The sequence below is a fragment of the Malurus melanocephalus genome, unplaced genomic scaffold (assembly GCF_030028575.1).
Source record: "Malurus melanocephalus ecotype Western Australia unplaced genomic scaffold, MMel_1.1 scaffold_61, whole genome shotgun sequence".
NCBI lineage: Eukaryota > Metazoa > Chordata > Aves > Passeriformes > Maluridae > Malurus > Malurus melanocephalus.
In genome coordinates this window covers 543,490-562,937 of record NW_026623293.1, presented here as the reverse complement: position 1 = coordinate 562,937, position 19,448 = coordinate 543,490, and the positions used below count along the sequence as shown (strand labels likewise).

Below are 19,448 nucleotides of genomic sequence, written 5' to 3'. Positions count from 1 at the left end.
CAGGAGTGTTAATGTGGCTTAAAAAAAACTAAATGTCATCTAAACCTAATCCTTTGAATCATATCAAAATAGTCTCTTGCAAGAGGCAGCAATACGGTCCACAAATCTAACTTATTTCTATGTTCTTTCTTTTTTTCCTTCTTTTTTTTAAAATTCATTTTCAAACTCTGAGTACAAAGAAGACACCAACCATGGATACTGAAACTGTGCAATTTGGTGTAATTATATTCCCCCCCATAGATTTAATGAAGGACTTTTAAGTACAATTTATCTTTGATAAATAGTCCCTCTACACAGAATGTTTATTAGATTGACAGCAGAATACACTCTGCAAGCTTTTTTTCCTTGCCACTTATGACTCAGATGAATTTTAATAGGAGTAAAAAGCTTTTATTTGCACAGTAATTTCACTTAAGGATCATATCCTTCAGAAACTGGCAGACACTTGTACGTCTTGATTGCAAAACAGACACTCAAGAGTAAAGAAACACGCATAAGATGTTATTATTTGACTTGTCACGCTGCTGCAATTCTATTTGCAACTTGTGTCACCAGTTCTGCTCCGGGCGCGGCCTGCGCTGTGCCCGCGGGCGGGAGCGCGCTCTGCTCGTGCCCGTGTCCCCGCTCCTGGAGGAGGGAATGCCCGGAGCTCCGGGCTGGGAGAGAACTGCCCGTGTTTGGGGTGGGAAATGCCAGTGCCACCGCCTCGATTGCCGCGGTGATGCCCGCGGGAGGCTCGGGGTTCAGGCTGCTTTTCGCACACAAAATGGTGCTGATTTGCCCGTGCCACGTCGGGGCCGAGCGAGGCACAGGGAATGGGTGTCCYCAGGTCTTTGGGTGCCACTCACAGCTTCGGGGACACATTGCTGTGCCGCTCGGTTACAATTACTGGGGTGGGGTGGGGTGGCAGGATCGGCTCATGTGGCAATTTCCCTGTTATTCTGGTTAGAAGCATTTCCGAGCGAATGCTGCACTGTTCACCTCACAAAACGTTGTGTGTCCACGTACCAATTGTGGAGGATGATAATCCCCTCTTAGGTTGTTTTAATTCGTCTTTGAAAGCTGCATTTTAAAGATGTCATTGCAGGGTTAATCACCTTTTGCATGTATTTCTAAATGCCCTGTTCCGCTTCCTACAGAAGCAGAAGGTAGAGTCCCCCTTTACCTTCACCATAAGGATATCGGATTTTTTCTGTCCAYGTAAAAATGAAAAGTAAAGACATTTTATTGTTAATAAAACAATAGCTAATTGTTTTGGAGGGAAACATACTGTTCCAAGCAAGGTGTTGAACTTTACATCAGCAAAATACGCATTTGCATTGTAAATGCCGTCCGTCGAATGCTTATTATTAAAACCTTTGTTTAAATTATTGATGAAGCGCGGTGCTGGCCTTGGCTGGCTGTGTCCTGGCAGTGTCACACAGAGACCTGCTGCCATCTACTGGCTCCGTGCGCTCCCTCCCTCCCGGCTCCGGTGCCGCCCGTCCGTCCGTCTGTCTGTCTGTCCGAGGGCACGGGGCGCGCCAAGTGATTGCAAGTTTTTAATAACTAAAAAGCCTGGGGCCTAAATCAGTTTAGGCAACATTTCTATGTCTTCAGAAAGGTTTTATTTAACGGGATACTCCCACCTAAGAGTCGTCATGTTCCCTTCCGTTTTTAATTGATATAAAACATACTAGAGAAAACATTATTTTCTCGAGATAGGTAACGGCTGCTGAATGGTTTTTATTGCAGATAAAGCATATTCTGTACAACAACGTTTGATTGTTCTGCTTATGCATGAAAAATCAGAATTGAAATTGTTTAATAGGTTTTAATTGCAAAATCTAAGCGAGTCACTAAACTTCAAACATTAAATACATGGTAAAAAGAAATGTTTAAAAAGTAAACATAATGTTTAAGATCAGTCATGTCACTGAAAGTCTGGCAGACTTTCCCAAAAGGTCAATTTCCCATTTACCACTGCACTGGAAAAGAATCCCTCAATATTCCTTATCCATCAAAGACAATGTGCAGCAAGCATARGGGCATTTTTATTTTTAAATTTGCATCTCCCCTCTCTACACCCAGTTTTAAAATGAATCTGACATCTTCTACTATACTTGATTCTTTCCTTTTATGAGTGTTTTGCTGCAGTTTAATGTTGCGTATTTTTCTTTCTACATCCTGAAAATGAAACTCTGAATAAAGATTTCAAACAGTGTGAAGAACTCCTGTGAAGAACAGCTAACAGATGTATTGCATAAAAACATGCCATAAAATAATGCAGGTTATTGACTGGAATTCACCAAGGTACAGTTTTCTAAAACAATCCTCTTCCTATTCTTTAGTACAAATTGCAAATACTGACGAAGGTTGCTGCGGAGCTGAGCAAGTACATGCCAGAGAAAGCAGCAGAGGACACCTCCAGCATTTTGAGATCTCCCATGCCTGGAASTGTGGTGGCAGTTTCTGTCAAGCCTGGGGACATGGTAAGAAATGGGATCTATATATGTGCATTTTTATCCTATATCCTACAGAAATTTCTCCTTGGTGCAAGTGAAACTAAAGGTCACATAGTTTGATGTGGGTTTTTTTTTAATTGTTTTGGTTTTGTTTGTTTGTTTGGTTTTGTTTTTTTTACATCACCTGTAGAAAAAAGTGTGCTGAAGGATGTATGCTGTTTTTCATTTGAATTATAAAACCTAATAATGAAGAACAATTCRAATTAAACTGGCTTTAAATGGAAAATTTTCAGCCTGATAAAAGTCCACAGCAGAAACTCAAGAAATATATTGGTTTTGTATCCCAAATGCCTTGAGGGGGAGGACGGGTACAAGGAAGGAAATTGTATGTGTGTGTATATGCATGTAAGTTTACATATGTATGTGTATGTATGTGTGTGTGTGTGTGTGTGTGTGTATGTAAGCTGTTAGTGCTACCAGGAGGAGATTGTTGATTTCCTGCCCTGAAATATTACTAAAAAAATATTACTATTAAAAAAAGGGACATAGACAGATATTTAACTTTACCCTCTTTGTAATTTTTCTTTCTTTTTTTTTTTAAGAAGCCCTATGTTATCATTTTGCAAGACACATAAGCATCCCGAGTTGGGAATTCTATGCTGGGAATTTCCAGTCTCATGTAGTAGTTGTCTTGCAAAAGTAATAAACTTGCCATAAAGAAGGGCAAAGGATTATGCAGGTGCTGTCTTGGGGATTTCCAGTGCTTCTTACCTCTCATTGAGTTGGAAACAAATTTTGTTTTAAAGTTGTGTATAAACACTGACTTGAACTCAACTTTATATTAAATTCTACCACATTGTGTCATATGTTATTTTTAATTTTAATATCAGGGCCCTTACCTCTCATATCTCTCATAAGCATTGAAAATAAAGGAATGATTGCAGACACAGGAATATTTGAATCAGATCATGCATATTAATTTGAAAGTCCTATTGTCAGTTAAAWGATGCCTTAAACATGTCTATGGCTCTTAGGTACAAACAGAAAGCTTTAGTCACAGCGTTCATAATTTATGGCAGTTAAACCTRGATTTTCTTGAGAGATGATTCAGAAAAGAGATCAAGATCTGAAGTCCAAAATCAGCATTGCACTTATTAGGTGACAGTTATTGAACATTCTGGCACTGTGGTGTATTTGCTTACATTTTGCTATGATACCAGTTTTGGTTTTGGAATTTATGGTTGTTTCTGTCTGTGTGCAGGGAGAGCAGGGTCATGGTGTTAATATAAAAGATCTGTAGGTGCCTATGTTTGTAGTAATGGAATAAAGACATTTCAGAGGAAACAGATCTAAATTAAGCTGATTAGAAATTAGAAATTCTTTTAGCTTTCTGTTGTGATCTATGCATGCACACACACAGTTTAGACACTTTAAAACAAAAGAACAATATTCAATTAAAATTAATCAGTGTGTCATGACATGGACAGAGGAATCTGCTTTCTTTGTCTAGGCAATACAAGTGGCTGATTGAGGGAGATTATAAGCAAATAATTTTTTTTTGTGAAGAGGTAAGGGAAACATTTTTAAGTCAAGGATTTTGAGACTTCTCAAATTTGTTTAATATTTATTTTTGAGAAGTTAATTCTAAATGTTACCAGCCTTCTTGCCCTGAAGAATAGTTCTTGTTGTCTTGAAGGAATACAACCAGTGGAGAAGGAGGCCAGAGCCTAAGGGATTTTAAGTAAATAAATAAATGAACCTTCCTCCATAAATCCACAAGTGGTGCTGTGCATCAGAGCACAAGTTGTTAAATAATGTGTGCGAGATTTTTTTCTTTCTCTTCTCCTCTCCTGCAGCTTTTTGCTGGAGGCACTGAGTGGCAGAGCATTTGAACAGCATAATCTATGTTCTGCTGACCTGAGCTTGTCATTGCTAATTGTGTGGCTTTAATTGCAAAAAACACATTTGCGTTATTGAAAAGGGTTTAACTTAAATCCTTCCTTTTCAGGACTAGTGTCAAAACGTTAGAAAAAAGCGAGGCAGCAAGCGAATGAGGGTAACATCAGCTCTCGGCACTGAATAAGCAGTGGGATGGTGGGATTCAGATTACACGTCTTGGCTGTCTGTCAGAAACCAGCTCACTCACTACAGCTGCTGAAGGCATGATGGGCAGGGAACTGTAGCTCCCTGATAAATACAGCTTTTTGTTGCACTGCTTGGGAAAAGTCTAATTTCTTTCGTGTGCTGGAGAAATGGGAATTTRAGTAGCTCCTATTCTGTGTGCTTGCAATGGGGTTTGGCGGCTCAAATTTACACGGGGTATGAAAACAGCACAGCTGAAAAATGGGAGAACGTGAGGTGGCTGTCCATCCTTCCCCTCAGGTGCTGCCGCTGCCAGCAATGGAGCTGTCTGCTTACAGCTACTCCGAGAGTGTTTCCCCTGAGATGTGAGCTGTGCACTACAGCGTTAGGGCAGCCCAGTGCCTGTGCTCACTCTGAGACATTCTCAGAGCGGTCATAGCACGGGGAGCTGAGCTGCCATCCCCCTCCCTCAGGTGTAAGTTTACAAATGGTGAAAAAGCGCCCAGAGAGGGTCATCTCATCTTTGTCTGACCAGCCGCGCTTGCAAACTCGTGTTTGTTGCCTACGGTTCAGCTCCGGGGCATCGCGCCTGGGCAGGTAGAGCATATGGCATCTGTTAGTCCCTCTCCGTGTTTCCATAGCCAAGTGAGAGGGCACTGCTGATCTCTGCATTAGTTCTCCCCACTCGATGTGTCATTGTTTTTACTTGAAGCATTGTGTTCTCTTTCGGCTGCTGCTGCCGAGAAATGCTTTGGTCTGGTGAAGCCTGATGGAAGATTGCATGAGCATCCTCTACCCAGCTGCTCTGATAAGCAGTTTTCAATTCATTTTTTGCCAAAAGATGTTGCATATGCAAGGAATTTATTTTCTTTTGTCTGTAAGATGATCTGTAGATTTTAGTAACACAGTGGGGAAGTGCTGTTTGTCATTTAGAGAGAAGCAGAACTTGTGATGCTGCCAATTTCTTTAGGTTTTTAGTTACTTTCTACTTTCTTTATTTTCCTTCATGTGATCAGAAGACTGTAATTAGTTGTCACTCAGTTATTCCTGGAAGCACAATGAAGGCATTCAGAAGCAGAAAGCAACACAAACAATGAAACAATTTGAAATCTGKCTGACTGGAAAGAAGGTTAATATTATTTAGGGAAAGAAGATTTAAATTTAGGTTACATTCCTCATAATAATACAGCCACATTAATATAGGAAATATATCCCTTAGTGGGGAATGAGGACGTTTGCGTGTTTGTTTTCTGAGTAGGTCATTAATGAGTGTGTGCATTAGGATGAAATTTGGATTTGGGAAAATTACTTTTTGGTTCYTCATGGTGCCATGGGCCAGAGAAACCACTGGACTTCAAGAGTCCCGGCAAGGAACTCTGGTGGCAGCACAAGCCAGCCCTGCCAGCACACAGCAGGATTTTTACGCTGGAGTGTGGAGATGACACTGCATGTGGTTTCAATCTCACCACTGCTACCACAAAGACAGCACCCTAAAACCTACTAAAGCTGCACAAATTCTTKTATTTACTCAGMGGGCAGGRCACAGGCAGGCACTTGAAAATAYTCCTTCTTTGTCTTGAGTTGCTTGKCTTGGTTTTTGTGCATGTGGGATTCTGTGCACTGCAAGTGCAGGAGTGGGTAAAGCTCCAGCTCTTTAATGGTAGCACAGGGAAAGCAATGTTGTACCTAAAGCAGGCTGCTCAAAGTGTTCCCACTACTGATTCCAACTTTGGTAGTCTGAACTGWCCACAGCAACAAAGAAAGATCTTAGCTGTCCTGATTGCCTTGCAGCTTTTGTTGTATTTTTTCACCTATGGATGTAGTTTTTGCTTTTTCAGTTTTCTGTCTGTCAGAAATGYGAAGGTGTTTTTCTCTTAGCTGTATGTTTCTGTTGGTCATTTTTCTTTTTGTTATATTAGGCAGGACAGGTGTCATTACTAAGCCAAGCAYTGGTCAATAAGTTAATGCCTAATACCTGGCAACCTGAAACCACTTTAATGATTCCCCCAATCCATAAATATGTAGAAGGAAAACACCCCAGTGTTATTGAGTCTTTGYAGGACTACAGCCAAAAGAAGAGGACAGTTAGAAACGTAAGTTTCTAAATTTCCTGTCTTTCTGGTAGGTCAAGATTACTCCAGGTTTTGGAAGTTGTCACCATTCAAGCCATTCTTCAAATGTACTTTTCTCATATAAAAATTTCTTGTGATTTCAGATTGATGCTAGTGTAGCCAGGGTATTAATACTGCATGGGATGATTTTTTTCCTACCAAAATGTCAGCTGTTAAATGTAGACGCCAATTGTCTCAATAATTTCAAAATTGGTTAATTTGAAAGCTGCCTTTTTAGTTGTATAACTTAAAAAGACATTGCTGTGTTTCCACTTTTTARAAGTAATTAAGGAAAAAGTTTTAAAATGCATTCCTCTTTCAGTACRGTTTTATTTATCAACATGCATTTTATTTCAATTTCTCTTGTTATTCTTTAGAAGAATAGTTAAAAAAAACTTAATTCATGATTTTCCATCTCACAAGCCTTGGGAAGTTTTTGCTGTGGGAAAAGATGTTTTGCTTGACCTCTACTGCTCAAATGCTCGCTACTGAAATCCAAAACAAAATAGTTTTCTAAATTCGTTTTGTCACCGTTCATTCTTGTGAAAGAAAAGTTGAAATTATAAATTTACCTATTGCTGTCAGGCATTTGTGTGTTGTTTAAAGTTGTATTTGCCATTCAGACCTCAGAATCTTTAAAAAAATTATCTTTTCAATCTTATACTAATTGGAATTTATAGCAGACAAACAATATCCAGSTTAAAACAGTAAAAATGTATTTGCTTAAGTTTCACATTCTATTTGGATGAATATGGTATCWATAATTTAGTAAGATATTATTTAGTTCAAATAATACTTTTCTCTTGTGTGTGAACCTTTTTTTCTTATAATTGTTTTTCCTTTCCCTTTCCCTCCTTTCCTCCCTCCTGTTCTTCAGAGCAAATATAAAAACTACACTTGACAGCTCAAGGCAATTTGCAAACTTGACAAAAGATGGTCACAAACCTCACATAGTTTTTATGATTCTATGTATTTGATAATTTTCTTGGAGTGAAAAAACTAATTATCTTTGGGGGAGAAAAAACACTGTTAGTAAACAGGAAATGAAAACTTTTTCACAGTTGTATAATTTCAAGAGTAAAAGTATTCAAATACTTCACCATTTTTATTACATGGGGCCACAAATAATAATTGTGGCTACACTGAAAAAAACTTAAGACTTAACTATAATAATTGTTCATAATGTATTTAAGTATTTTTTCCTATTTGACTTGAAAAAAAAGCATTTACTATATATTTTATGCAATTGCACCATCTGAGATTGTGTTTGAGTACGATGCAATTAAGAGGGAAATCCTATTGTGATGAGTTAGAAATAGGCAGCATTATTAGAGTTTACTCCTGGGGGAAAAATGTTGCCAATCCTTTGAGATGAATTAATATATTTTTTWAAAWTTTTTATTATTTTGGTGTGCTTTGCTTTTTTAAATAATAAACAACTTTTTAGSTGTTACAAAAAAAGTTGACTGATACAGATTGGGCTGAGTTAGCAGAAGAGCAGCGCCAGAAGTGCTTTGCCTGCATATCACTTCCCCAGCACCCTGGGATGGCAGAGGCAGTTGGGGCAGTGTGTTTTGGATAAGTGGGAGTGCAATGACCAGTGCTGATTGCTTGTCAGGGGGACATCAATGACCTTTAGTCAGAGGTCAGAAGATGTGGGATGTGCTATGTTCRGATTCATTCGTTAAAGGAGTGTGGCAAAAAAAGTTTAGTAATGATTTGTCAAGTACTATTAATTGCTGCTAATTATATTTGCAGTTCTATAGCTCTGGTTTCAAAGTTAATTTGGAAAGAAGAGAAAACTTGCACTAATTATTTTACATAGTAATGGACAATGCCAAGGAATTGCAATTGTTGCTCATCCAATTCCTCCTGATTTGTTTTCTTGTTGGATGTTGGCTGCCAGATTGCCAACAAGTCAGGGAGAAAAAAATCTGGGAAGGGAATGATACTAGCATGGACTAAGTTTAAACTACAAATAAACAAACAAAAATTCCAGTATCTTCATAAACAGTGAATGCATACTTAATTCACTGTCAGTGGTTTTGCACAAGCATAAAAGAGATGCATGTTTGCAATTATTTTGCAGAAGGCTACAAGAGAGGATAACACGGCACTATCCTGCATCGTCCCTTTTTACTTACAAGGCTCAACAGGGACTTAAGCTGCAGCACAGTGGAAATTGTGAGTGATGTTTACTGGTGTCTTCCCAAAGATGGGAAAGGAGACACCAATAAAATACAACTCTCACTTCACTTTTAATCAAATCTAAGCTCATATTTGCTTAGGGCTGTCATTGTTTTTTTCCACTTTGGCTCGAGGAGCCTTAAAAATGTTACGCATCAGAGCACCTGTGTTCTAAATATAATGGTCTTAAAAATGTAATTGAGGGATTTTCACTTTTGTAGGCAAATCAGCAGGGTTGATATTGATCCGTCTTTTTAGGGAGCCACAGTGCACCAGAAGGTGATACTGTAGAGGGCCCCGTAAACCCTCGGAGCCTTCTGTCTAATTTGGCAGAAAAACACAGAATGTCGGACAACAAAAGAACGATCCGATTCCGTAAGAAATCTTCATCCCTCCCACCTCCTTTTCACAAGATATAAAAAAGAGACTTAATTTTTTCAGCTGCACACAATGATTTGGTGCTCACTCTTGCATTGAAACAGTTGCTGTCAAAACAGGCAGGAAACAGTTTTCTTTTAATTGCTGAAATCATTCGGAAGTGCTTCATGCATGGCTTCTATACAGCAGATGCTGTGCATTAATTGGCCTGTGTAGGGCTGACCCAGGGTTCCTTGCAGCGGGCCCAATTTTAGGCAGAGGGTTTAAATAGCTTATTTCTTATTTTGTATAACCTGGCGTACATTATGAGCGCGCCTGCACGTGGGGTATTTCATGGTCTGCAGTTTCTAATGTCATGTGGGTTTCAAAACCTGTGCTTCTCTGGTAATGTACTAGCAGCAGGTAAGCTCTAAATACCATCCATCAGGAGCTAATTTTTTATCCAGATACTCCAATGACTGATGAACCTGTCTTTTGTATGAATGTTCAGCACAGGAGAAAGCCATATGCCCCTGGCACTGGTTCCTATGCATTCTTTACAGTTTGTAGGGAGGAGATTAAGGAAAAAACAAACCCTTACATTTACATGCCTTTCATTTATTTAGCTGTTAGCACTTTCTAAAATAGCTCTGKTTTTTKGTTTKTTKTTTTTTTCTTTTTAAACAGCAAAAGGAGATTTAGGTCTTTTAAAGCAATCTGACTACCACTACTCATTTTCTTTATCAGGAATATTACTGCACACCCTTAATAGGGAACCTTGTTTTGCTACTCCCCGTCTGTTCAAAACAGACCTTAGCCCATTAGAAGGTCCTCCCTTGTGTGGGAAGACCACAGCTGTTACTGTAAATCTCATCCAGTAACTGTATCACCCCCATTTTGTGGCTCTGAAGGATGAAATTGAGAAATGGAATACTGTGCAGTCATCCTTTACATCTCCAATTTTAGGCCTTTGCACATCATTTTCATGCTTTTATTCCAAATCAAACAACATTAGTGAGCAACACCACTCTGCTAAATGCCTAGTGTCTGAGCAGCACCTACGATCTTTGTTTTTGGAGGATTTAGTATTGGGAGGCAAGTTGGGAGTTTGTTGATGGTAGATTTTTACAATTTTATTTTTTTTTATTCACTCTTTTTTCTCCCTTCTCCCCTACCAAATCTTTCCCAGTCTCCAGAATCTGTCAGAAGCAGAAATCCAGATGGTAGTGAGGTGCCTAAGATGGAGGATGCTCTGTTATGYCTCCACAGAGGAAGTGGGAACTCAGCATGGCTTACAAACACAACTTTAAAAAGGCTTCTGTTTCTTTAAATCCTTCTRAATAAAGTGGATCTAACTTCTTGTGAAGGATATTGGGGGCTTTAATCAGAAATAAGAAGTGGTTTAAATCATTAGCACAACAAAGCAAACTATAAGCTTGAAGATAAAAGTCTCAGGGGAAAGAGTCCTCTGAAAATAAATGGGACTTGATAGATTTCCATATCATTTATAACTTCCCTTAATTACACTTGGAAGACTTGCCAGTAAAACTGGAAAATTGGCAGCCTATATCCATTATAGTAATTTTGCCGACCATGGCAAGCAGCTGGCTTTACTGGATTTTATTTCCCATCACTCACAATTAATCATCAGCTGGAGATGTCTGAAACTCCTCAAAACGTAGCAATACTGTGTGACATTCAGGCCTCCTTAAAATGCTGAAATCTGCTGAGTAAATGGGCCGAGTTCCCCTTCCAGCGAACTCATTTTGGTGCRAGGCAGGCTGCCGGTTAATGAGTGCCACTTCGATAATCGGATGCGAATGTGAACCCTGACCTCATGTCAAAGGAGAGGACGCAGCAAGCTGGATAAAAGATCGGTGATTCAGATCTGCAAACTTTACACCAATTAGACAGAGAGCGGGGAAATACATCAGTGCCCATTGGGTTTATCAGAAAGACTTGTGGGGCTTGTGACCATTTTGTAAGCCTAACATGGGAGACGTCCTGTCACAATCATTAAGTCTTTATCCGATGACGCACAAAAGTCTGCAGAAAGTGTACCATATTCACAAAGATCCCGTGGTAGCAWTGCCCTCGGGTGTGCGCTGTCTTTTCGTGCTTCTGAGCTTTAAAGAGCCCTATCTCTGAGAGTGGATAGTCTTTATGGCCCTCATGTAGGTGCAATGAGAGCAGCGCGGCGTTGCTGCTCCTCAGATTCTGCTTCCACCCTGTGGTGTGAGTTGCCTGCTTGGGAAATGTCCCTGTCCTGTGCGCAACCTTTTGGCTGACAGAAAGAACACGACCGTGCAGTCCCTGAGTTATTCAAACAGCACCCTTGACTGTTCCCAAATTCACATTACAGTTGTTAGCAGCACTGACATGTTAACTATCCTCCTATTCTTCAGTGATAATTTTTCTTCTGTTTTTTTTTTTTTTCTTACTCTTTTCTGTTTCTTTTTCCTTTTCACTCTGTGGAGAAAACTGAACAGCTACTTTGAATTGCACTATGCAGAAATAAATTGCTAAAATACAAACTGCAGGTCTTGCAGTTAATCACTCTTTATTTTAGTATACCAAGCAACATAAAGGTTGAATTGCCTGTTGTGCAACTCTGTGAAAAAGATAGCTGAGATTAATTTCTTTTAAGTAAAGAAGCCCTTTTACTTTACTTGGTTCAAATAAATCAGATTTTTTTTTTTGTTTGATTTTAGTTGCCTGTTTTGACAGATTTGGGTCATCACTGAGACCTCTCTAAATGGAAATGCAAAGATGGTGGTTTACACTGGTTTACCATCCACTGAAAGAAATAAATTATACTGTGAAAATGCAGCATTAAAAATGGTCCRGATAAATCCTTAAATAAGTTAGACAGCAAGAACTTGTACACATCTCTGCGGTTTTCATTTGCAGGCTAAATARCAGGCAAAAGGATATGTGCAATTATAGAATGAAAGAAATTGGACAATGCCCAAAAGACTGAAAAAGAGGAAAGAGAGATACAAGTGCCTAATTTTAGGATTTGTCGCTTTTCAACACAATGAGTGGAGCTGTAAAGGTTTAACATAAGAACAGTAATTAAACTTCTGTGCTTAASTGACACTTGCACCAAGATAATTTTCAACAAATTGCACATCATCAGAAGTACTGAGATGGCATTTTCACACGTGGTACCTGCTGAAAGAGCCTCCTTCTTTCAAATTAATAGGACTGGATGTTARCTGGATATTTTGACTATAAATTTTGTGGGTTGAGGGGGTTATTTCCTTCCCAGACACTGCTTCCTTTGTCATCAACCCAGCAGGTATTATATAAAACACAAAAACTTTATTTTTGAAAAAGAGGGGAAACAGAGAAGAAGCTCAGATTAAGGGATATTTCCATCCCACAATCACTAATACTTCCTGGCATTTTACTACCATACTTTACTGAGATAATTCTGTACTTTTCYTGAAGCTGTGTTTCCAGAACTCTGTTTAGATAATTACTAACTGGTTCATTTGCACACCACCCTCCTGATGAAGCCATGTTACAGTTAAATGTAACACCACAGATGAAGGAAGTAGTTTCTTGTGGCCTTGAAATTAAACTGCTGAATTGATATCTGTCTTCTTCAGCATCTCAGTCTTTAGCAGCCTCTAGAAGCCTGTGGTCTTGGCTYTCTGATAGCTGAGCTTGACCAGAGCATGGCAAAGTTGTTTCTGAAATGCATATTTTAATAATAGCATTATTAAAACAAAACTCTCTTCCAGCAAATTTTCTTGCTTATTTTTTCCCTGCCTTCTTAATCCAAAGTAGATATTCATTGCTTTCTCTTAACCTCAGAAATGTTTCGAAAGTTCAGAGCAGATGGAAGAAAAGCCATGAGGTAGGAGAAGGAGAGAAGAAGAAAGGAAGGGAAGAGTGAGCTGCTGGGACAAGGCTGTGGGCAGAGCAGCAGGTGTGGAAGGAAGGAGACAAAAGACAGGGAAAGGGAATAGAAGGGAAATAACYGGGGACAAAGAGTAAGTCTTTGATACTATTCACGGAATTGGACACCTGCTAATGACTTGAATGCTTGCCTGAAGCTCAGGATGGAATTTCTGCAGGTGAATTGTTGGGTTTTGGTTATTCTCTGTATCCAGTTMGTACATAATATTCCCACAGCAAATGCTTTTCATATTTACCCTCCAAAACCTGTCTTACTGTTGTTGCCAGTCAGTTGGAGAAAGGGTGCAATGCAATGTTTTAATGCAATGTTTTTTGTTTTGTTTTGCTCAGAATCCACAGGCAGGTATCAGTGCTTTTCAGTCAGTTAGTGAAAAAAATAGCTTACTTAAATTTTTTGAATGTTCTTCATGCAATATGCATTTGATCTCTGACTTCACATCTGTCTGTCAATATATTCCTCTGAAGTACACAGTTGTCCTTAAATATGTATTACCCATTTTACATATAATTAGAGAAATATCTCTGTGTATATATGTGTATATATAAACATTTTGTTGGCACTGGCACATATAGCAGTACATAAATCAGATTTCTGCAGGTTTCAGTTTACCCTSTTTAATGAAACTTGGACATCAGAGTGAAAGCATCCCAAACGTCTGGGATAATGAGGGAATGGCAGACTCCATCTGCAAAAGAGCCCAGTGAAAGGACTTGCAGTGGGCACTGGAAACCAGGCGTCCCATAGGAGTGTACAGGTGCTAAATCCTGGCACATAGTGCCTGGCACCTTTCCCTCTCTGGCGTACATCATTTTTGTGGGATGACTGGCTGATCACTGGGTTACACTGAGTGGATTCTGAATCCCTTCTTCTGCCCCTCATGTTCAGGCATCCCCCTCCAGCACTGTTAAGCCCTGAGTGGCAGCTTCCTCTGCACAAGGTGGTCCAAGACAYTGGAGAGAGGATCTGACTGGGAGGCACAGGGGGCCCAGCAGAGCAGCCCTGTGGATTCCTGGTGACCTTGAGCTTGCACATGTCTGTTAGCAAACAAGCAGAAAGAGGAAACCTCAGTGTTTAAGAGCTCTGAGCCGCGGTGAAAGTGATGGCTTTGTCTCTGTGGTGTCTCCCCCGTGGATGAGAGCTGGTGGCTCCTCACAGATGTGCTCCTTTCTGTCAGTCCAAAGTCATCAGCTGCCATCCAATGCTGCCATGTGCAGAGGTGTGACATTGTCCTCAGCATCAGCCCACTGGGTGTTGCTGGATCTTCCAGCCCAAGGTCCCGCAGACATCTGCCAAGAAACTTTTGGCTTCTGAATCAGTATGAGTGTCTGTGGGCCCTGCTCCAGGGAAGCAAAGAAAAAGTTCCCCAGCCAAAAATGCACAAATTAAATTTTGCTCTGCATTTAATTGATGTCGAACCGTGGTGATGTGAGCTGTGGAATGTGAACTGTAGAAGTTGGAGCTCAATGGATGGGATGGGAGAGGAGCCTTTCAAGTTTGCCTGGGGTGATATTTTTAAGCAGGTRATTTCTTTCTCCCTATTTTACTGCYGGTTTCGTGATTGTCATTTGTGTTGTGACTGTGTAACTGGCTGACTTGATTTGTGTCATGGAAGTCTTTATAGCATTTAATAAAATAATCCTTTTATTTTCCATAAGAATCATCACACTTAGAACATTTCAAATCCTCCATCCTCATTTTGTACTGCTTGAATTTCACCAGGTTTCGGAAGGTCAAGAGATTTGTGTAATTGAAGCAATGAAAATGCAGAACAGTATGATTGCTGCTAAAACAGGCAAGGTAAGCTACCTTAGGTCACTTAAAACCATATGCAACTTGTCAAACAGGATAGAATTTAAAAAGGAAAAAAGGAGGATTCTGGTTGTTAAGGAATTAAGTCTGATTGTTRTAAGTCTTTCAAAGTGAGGTGTCTTTAATTTTGTAACATTTGCATCTGCTGTGAATGCTGTTAAGTAGTTCCGAGCCTTAGATAGCTCAGCAGGAAATAGTTTTACTGGCTTTGGAAATTCATATAACACTCTTTCTCCTAAATCATTTGTTTTCTGTGATGTTGCAATGCCAAKTTGAATTGAAAGGTGTTGCAGACCATTTCTCCAAATTTCATTTTTCCAGAGAGCAACTGAAGAAAGATCTCTTTGCCAGTTAATTATTTAATGGCAAACAATTTGACATTAAAAAATCCYACCCAGAACAAGCCATAGAAAATGCTTTTGCAGGAGGGAGAAAACAGCGATTTTTTTATCATTATGACTGTTAAATATCAAGCCTAGAKCTGCACATTTGTAAAGCTTTGCAAGGCTGTGCACTGTGATATCTTTCTTCTGAGGGATCAACATTGCAGCTGTGGAGTTGAGACTTTCCTGCAGTGTAGGATGTGCCAAAACCAGCACTCTGGGCAGGGAATTGGTTAAGCTTATGTGACAAGGGCATGCCCTAAACCCCAGCTGGTCTGGGGACTGTCAGACCTCAAGCTGGGACCTCAGAGCATCCCTGTGCCAGATTATAATTCACAGCCTGAAACCATTGCCTAGACATGGACCCCAGATCTATCCTTTCCAATGGGAGAGCACAGTCTGGATCTGGATTATATATTCTCTTCTGTTGCTGTCTCCTAATCTGCCCTGGCCCATCTGTGCCTGGGTCAAGCCCCTGTGCTGTCCCTGAAGCAGAGCCCAGGGCAGGACCCGCAGGGAGGCAGCAGGGAGCCGGACTGCGGGCACGGACGGGGTTTGCCACTGGCAAGATTCGCTGAGAGCTCAGGATGGCTCTCAATGCCAAGGACTGTTTGTGTGTTTACAAGAAAGGCTTACTTGGCACAGCTCTGAAWTTGTCACTGAGGCTGGGTCCCAGGACTTGACTCTTCCAGTACATCCAGCGCAAAATTGGGTCTCAAGAGAAAAAAACACTGAGAGAAGGAGTATGTTCCTTTTCTTTTTGTGCTAGCATTGCCACTTTATTATTTTGTTTCATGCATTAATTTCTGTATAATTTATTTTCTCACTTGATTAATATTTCCAAGCATTTACTTTTTCATCTGTGCTTCTTGGACTCCTTATTGCTGCTCTTTGCATCCACTGGATTAACTAGTATTTATTATTAAAATGCCATTCCCTCTTCTACCTACCCCCTTTATTTTTAACTTGCCCTTTCCCACCAAGGTGTTCTGCAATCCATGGGCCTGTTCCTTACMATCCTGCTTATACTTCTCCCAATAATAAATATTTCCCACTCAGTACAGATGCTGTCCACAACGTGTATTTGGTTTATTAATCCTTCAAGGTAGGATGTGAAAGGTGCACAGGCCATTCAGTAGGCCTTGTGCACCTTGCAATGTCCCCTTGGTGTGCCCATTTTAAATCTTTAGAATATTAAGAATTTGAATAAGCACAAAAGGTTTGGGCTGTGTAGAAATGAAGCTGCTGAACAGAATTCATCCTGTTCTGCAGTGCAAAGTCATGGCTCTGAGTGCTAAAATAACTTGGCCTCTCCACAGGAATGGGATGTTTGGCACAGGCTGTTAGTCCATGTTTTSATGCTTTGAAACTGTTTTGAAACTCAGTTCATTTGTCTTCAGTTGGAAGACGTTCACATTTTCATTCCTGCCTTGAATTCTTTTTCTGTATCAAACCCCATCTTCCTGTTTGCAATTGTGAGAAAAGTGGCTTGTTTTTATCTACTTTGAGTTTACTCCAGCTGCAGGTGGTTTAAAAATGAGAGAAAGCTGGAGAGGAACTGGCGAGCCTCCTGTCTTCYACACCACAGCTGTGCCTGGGTCAGCACAAGGAGCCGGCCCCGCTGCACAGCAGAAATCAGTGGGGAGTTTGAAACACTGCTTAGCTCCCATGTTTGCTGAACCTTGGCTTTGTAGAAAAAGAAAAGCAAGGGGTAGAATGTTTTTCTCACTGCATTCATCCGTGAGGAGATTGAGGCTCAGCAATTGGGTTCGCTTCCGAGCTGCCATTTAGAAATGAAGCCCCTGTTTGTACGTATCACGCTGTCTTTGCCCGTGCTCAGCATCATTTCTATGGAGCCACAGATCTGCYTACAGCTCAGTGGCTTTAGACTGTCAAACCTGGATGTGGACAATAGTAAGTCCATCACAGCCTGGTACTTGGGGTATGCTATGGATTTGCTTCAGGAGCCCAGTGTAGTGTCTGGATGATTGGAATGAGCTGAACAAGGATTTGGGCATGTCAGTGTGAGCTCTGAATTAATACTGGAAGCAAACTCTACACAGCTTCAAATATTTTCTGTTGCTCCGTTTGCTGAAAGGGAATTCAAACATGTTGCAGCCTTTTATAGAGGAAATGAGGGACTAGTATAAGATATTTGTGTTTTAAATTCAGGAATCTGCATGAGTATGTAATTCATCTGCAGACATAGCTGTACTTATTTGACAATGGTAGCCCTTTGCCAAGTTCAGTTATGTTTAAGGATCCCAATTCAGATTTGAATCATCTATCCTAACTCTCTGGAGATTGAGAGAAACCCCCTTCATGGCTGCAGTTCCAAAATACAGCTATATTAAAAAACTGTAATGAAAGAAATRGTGGAATATTTCATTGCAACGTCCCAGCGTGAGTGCTGAAGAGTCAGTCTGTCCTCTGATTTAAAACAAACAGCAGTAGAACCAGGTGAAAAAAAGGTGCTTTTTAATTTAAAAAAGTGCCATCTCTATCTGACACTCAGGTCTTCAAGCACCTCTGATGTAAGCAAACCAGCTAATGGTAGGTACCTGAATAGCTGACAGGGTTGGACACCATTTGTCAAGCACTGGCACTCCAAACTCAKCYGAGCTCTGGGCTCTGGAGGTGGAGCACTCAGCCTCTCGAGGCCCTTGCAGCACAGGCAGATCTGTGTCCCTGGGGTGTCCTCACRTGGYACAGTGGCCATCGCCCCGTGCATGYGGAYRCAGTGCTCTGTGCAATACAAGCCAYGTCAGCCGAGCCATTGATTTCACCWSRCCACWGAGGAARRGTTAAAATCTGCTGTTTCTGTACCCTAGGTGAAAGCTGTGCACTGCAAGGCTGGTGACACCGTTGGAGAAGGAGATCTGCTGGTGGAACTGGAATGAAAGTTGCCTCCACACTGTTGAATTAACTAAGCCTTTATTATTTTCATCTGTAAAGTAATGTTAAGACMACTCAACACAGAAAATGAACGGTGCTACGCACAAGATTTTATACAGGCATATTTACTGTATCAGTGGTTAAGACAGCAAACACAGATGTTAAATCTTGGCAACAGATCCCAGATTTTTACTTCCAGAAATACTTGTACATAACCTTTGTAATGCTTTGATTTTTCAGGATCAAATAAAATCAATAAAATACCATTTCTGCTTTGAAACAGGAAAAGCCTCTTTTTTTAAAAAAAAAAAGAAAACACAACAAAAGCCCAAATCTGATTTGTCTTCTCCACAGCAATGTCCTTGGTTTGAGGCCCCAGCCAGGCTGTACAGAATGGTTGGCAAGGATGAAAAATTAACCACTGAGCAGTTCTCCTTTGCTCTATGTAAGTGCTGCAGAAGTACCACCAATTAATTAAATTCTGATCAGATTTAATTTGAATTAGGGTATTTATTAATATTTAACTAATARTAAATTATTATAGAATTTATTTATTATACATTTAAAATAATGATATTATATTTTGAATACTTTGTATAGACTAGGTTTAAATTACAAATTAGAGGCTTTATTTTACTAGTGCAGACTTTTGTCATGTATTTTCATCTAAAGTTGTAAGGGAATTCTTTTATTCAAACTTCATACTCTATTTCCCCACCCTTCTTGATATTGATCACTGCATGCAAGTCTTTACAGAAGGAGCTGGCACTATCCTCAGACCTCTTTAGCCGCCCCAAGGTACTGCTAAGRGCATGTGTTGTCCCTCAGACCAGGCCTCCTCCTGCATTCTTACAGGAAAGGGAGACAAAGGGATTGCTCAGGGAGRAGCGGGCCTGCTCTCATTTTCTTGYCGAGGATGTGCAGAGTCMTGCCACTTCCCAGAAAGAAACRYTGTGGCCAGAGGTGCCTGGGCCCTTTACTGGAAGGTGAAAGATGAAGACTGTGACAGGCTGGTGACTCATGTTCAACCAGAAAAGTTTGATTCTGCTCAGAACTTCCAACTGAAGACACATTCTTCGTGTTACTGAGACACTGCTAATTAACCCCATCACACAGCCAAGGGGGAGTTACATAGTACTGGGATCTGCTTAGGGATTAGTTTACAAAACTCATCAAGATGAGTAAGGAGACTGTTTGGATAGTACCTGCCTTCCAGGAAAAGAAATGCTTTTGAAATTGGAGAAACTGAGGC

At 40.3% G+C, this 19,448-nt stretch overlaps 1 protein-coding gene across 1 annotated transcript in view; it reads left to right on the top strand.

The window, feature by feature from the left end:
• PCCA (propionyl-CoA carboxylase subunit alpha) overlaps nt 1-18,618 on the top strand; it is a gene marked incomplete at its 5' end in the record, with an annotated part of 272,842 nt that extends 254,224 nt beyond the window's left edge. The window contains 3 exons of the mRNA XM_057366229.1: nt 2,331-2,471; nt 14,829-14,906; nt 18,133-18,618. Of these exons, the coding sequence (XP_057222212.1) occupies nt 2,331-2,471; nt 14,829-14,906; nt 18,133-18,201 (288 nt within the window). The remainder of the gene's footprint in view (nt 1-2,330; nt 2,472-14,828; nt 14,907-18,132) is intronic.
• Nucleotides 18,619-19,448: the final 830 nt, after the last annotated feature.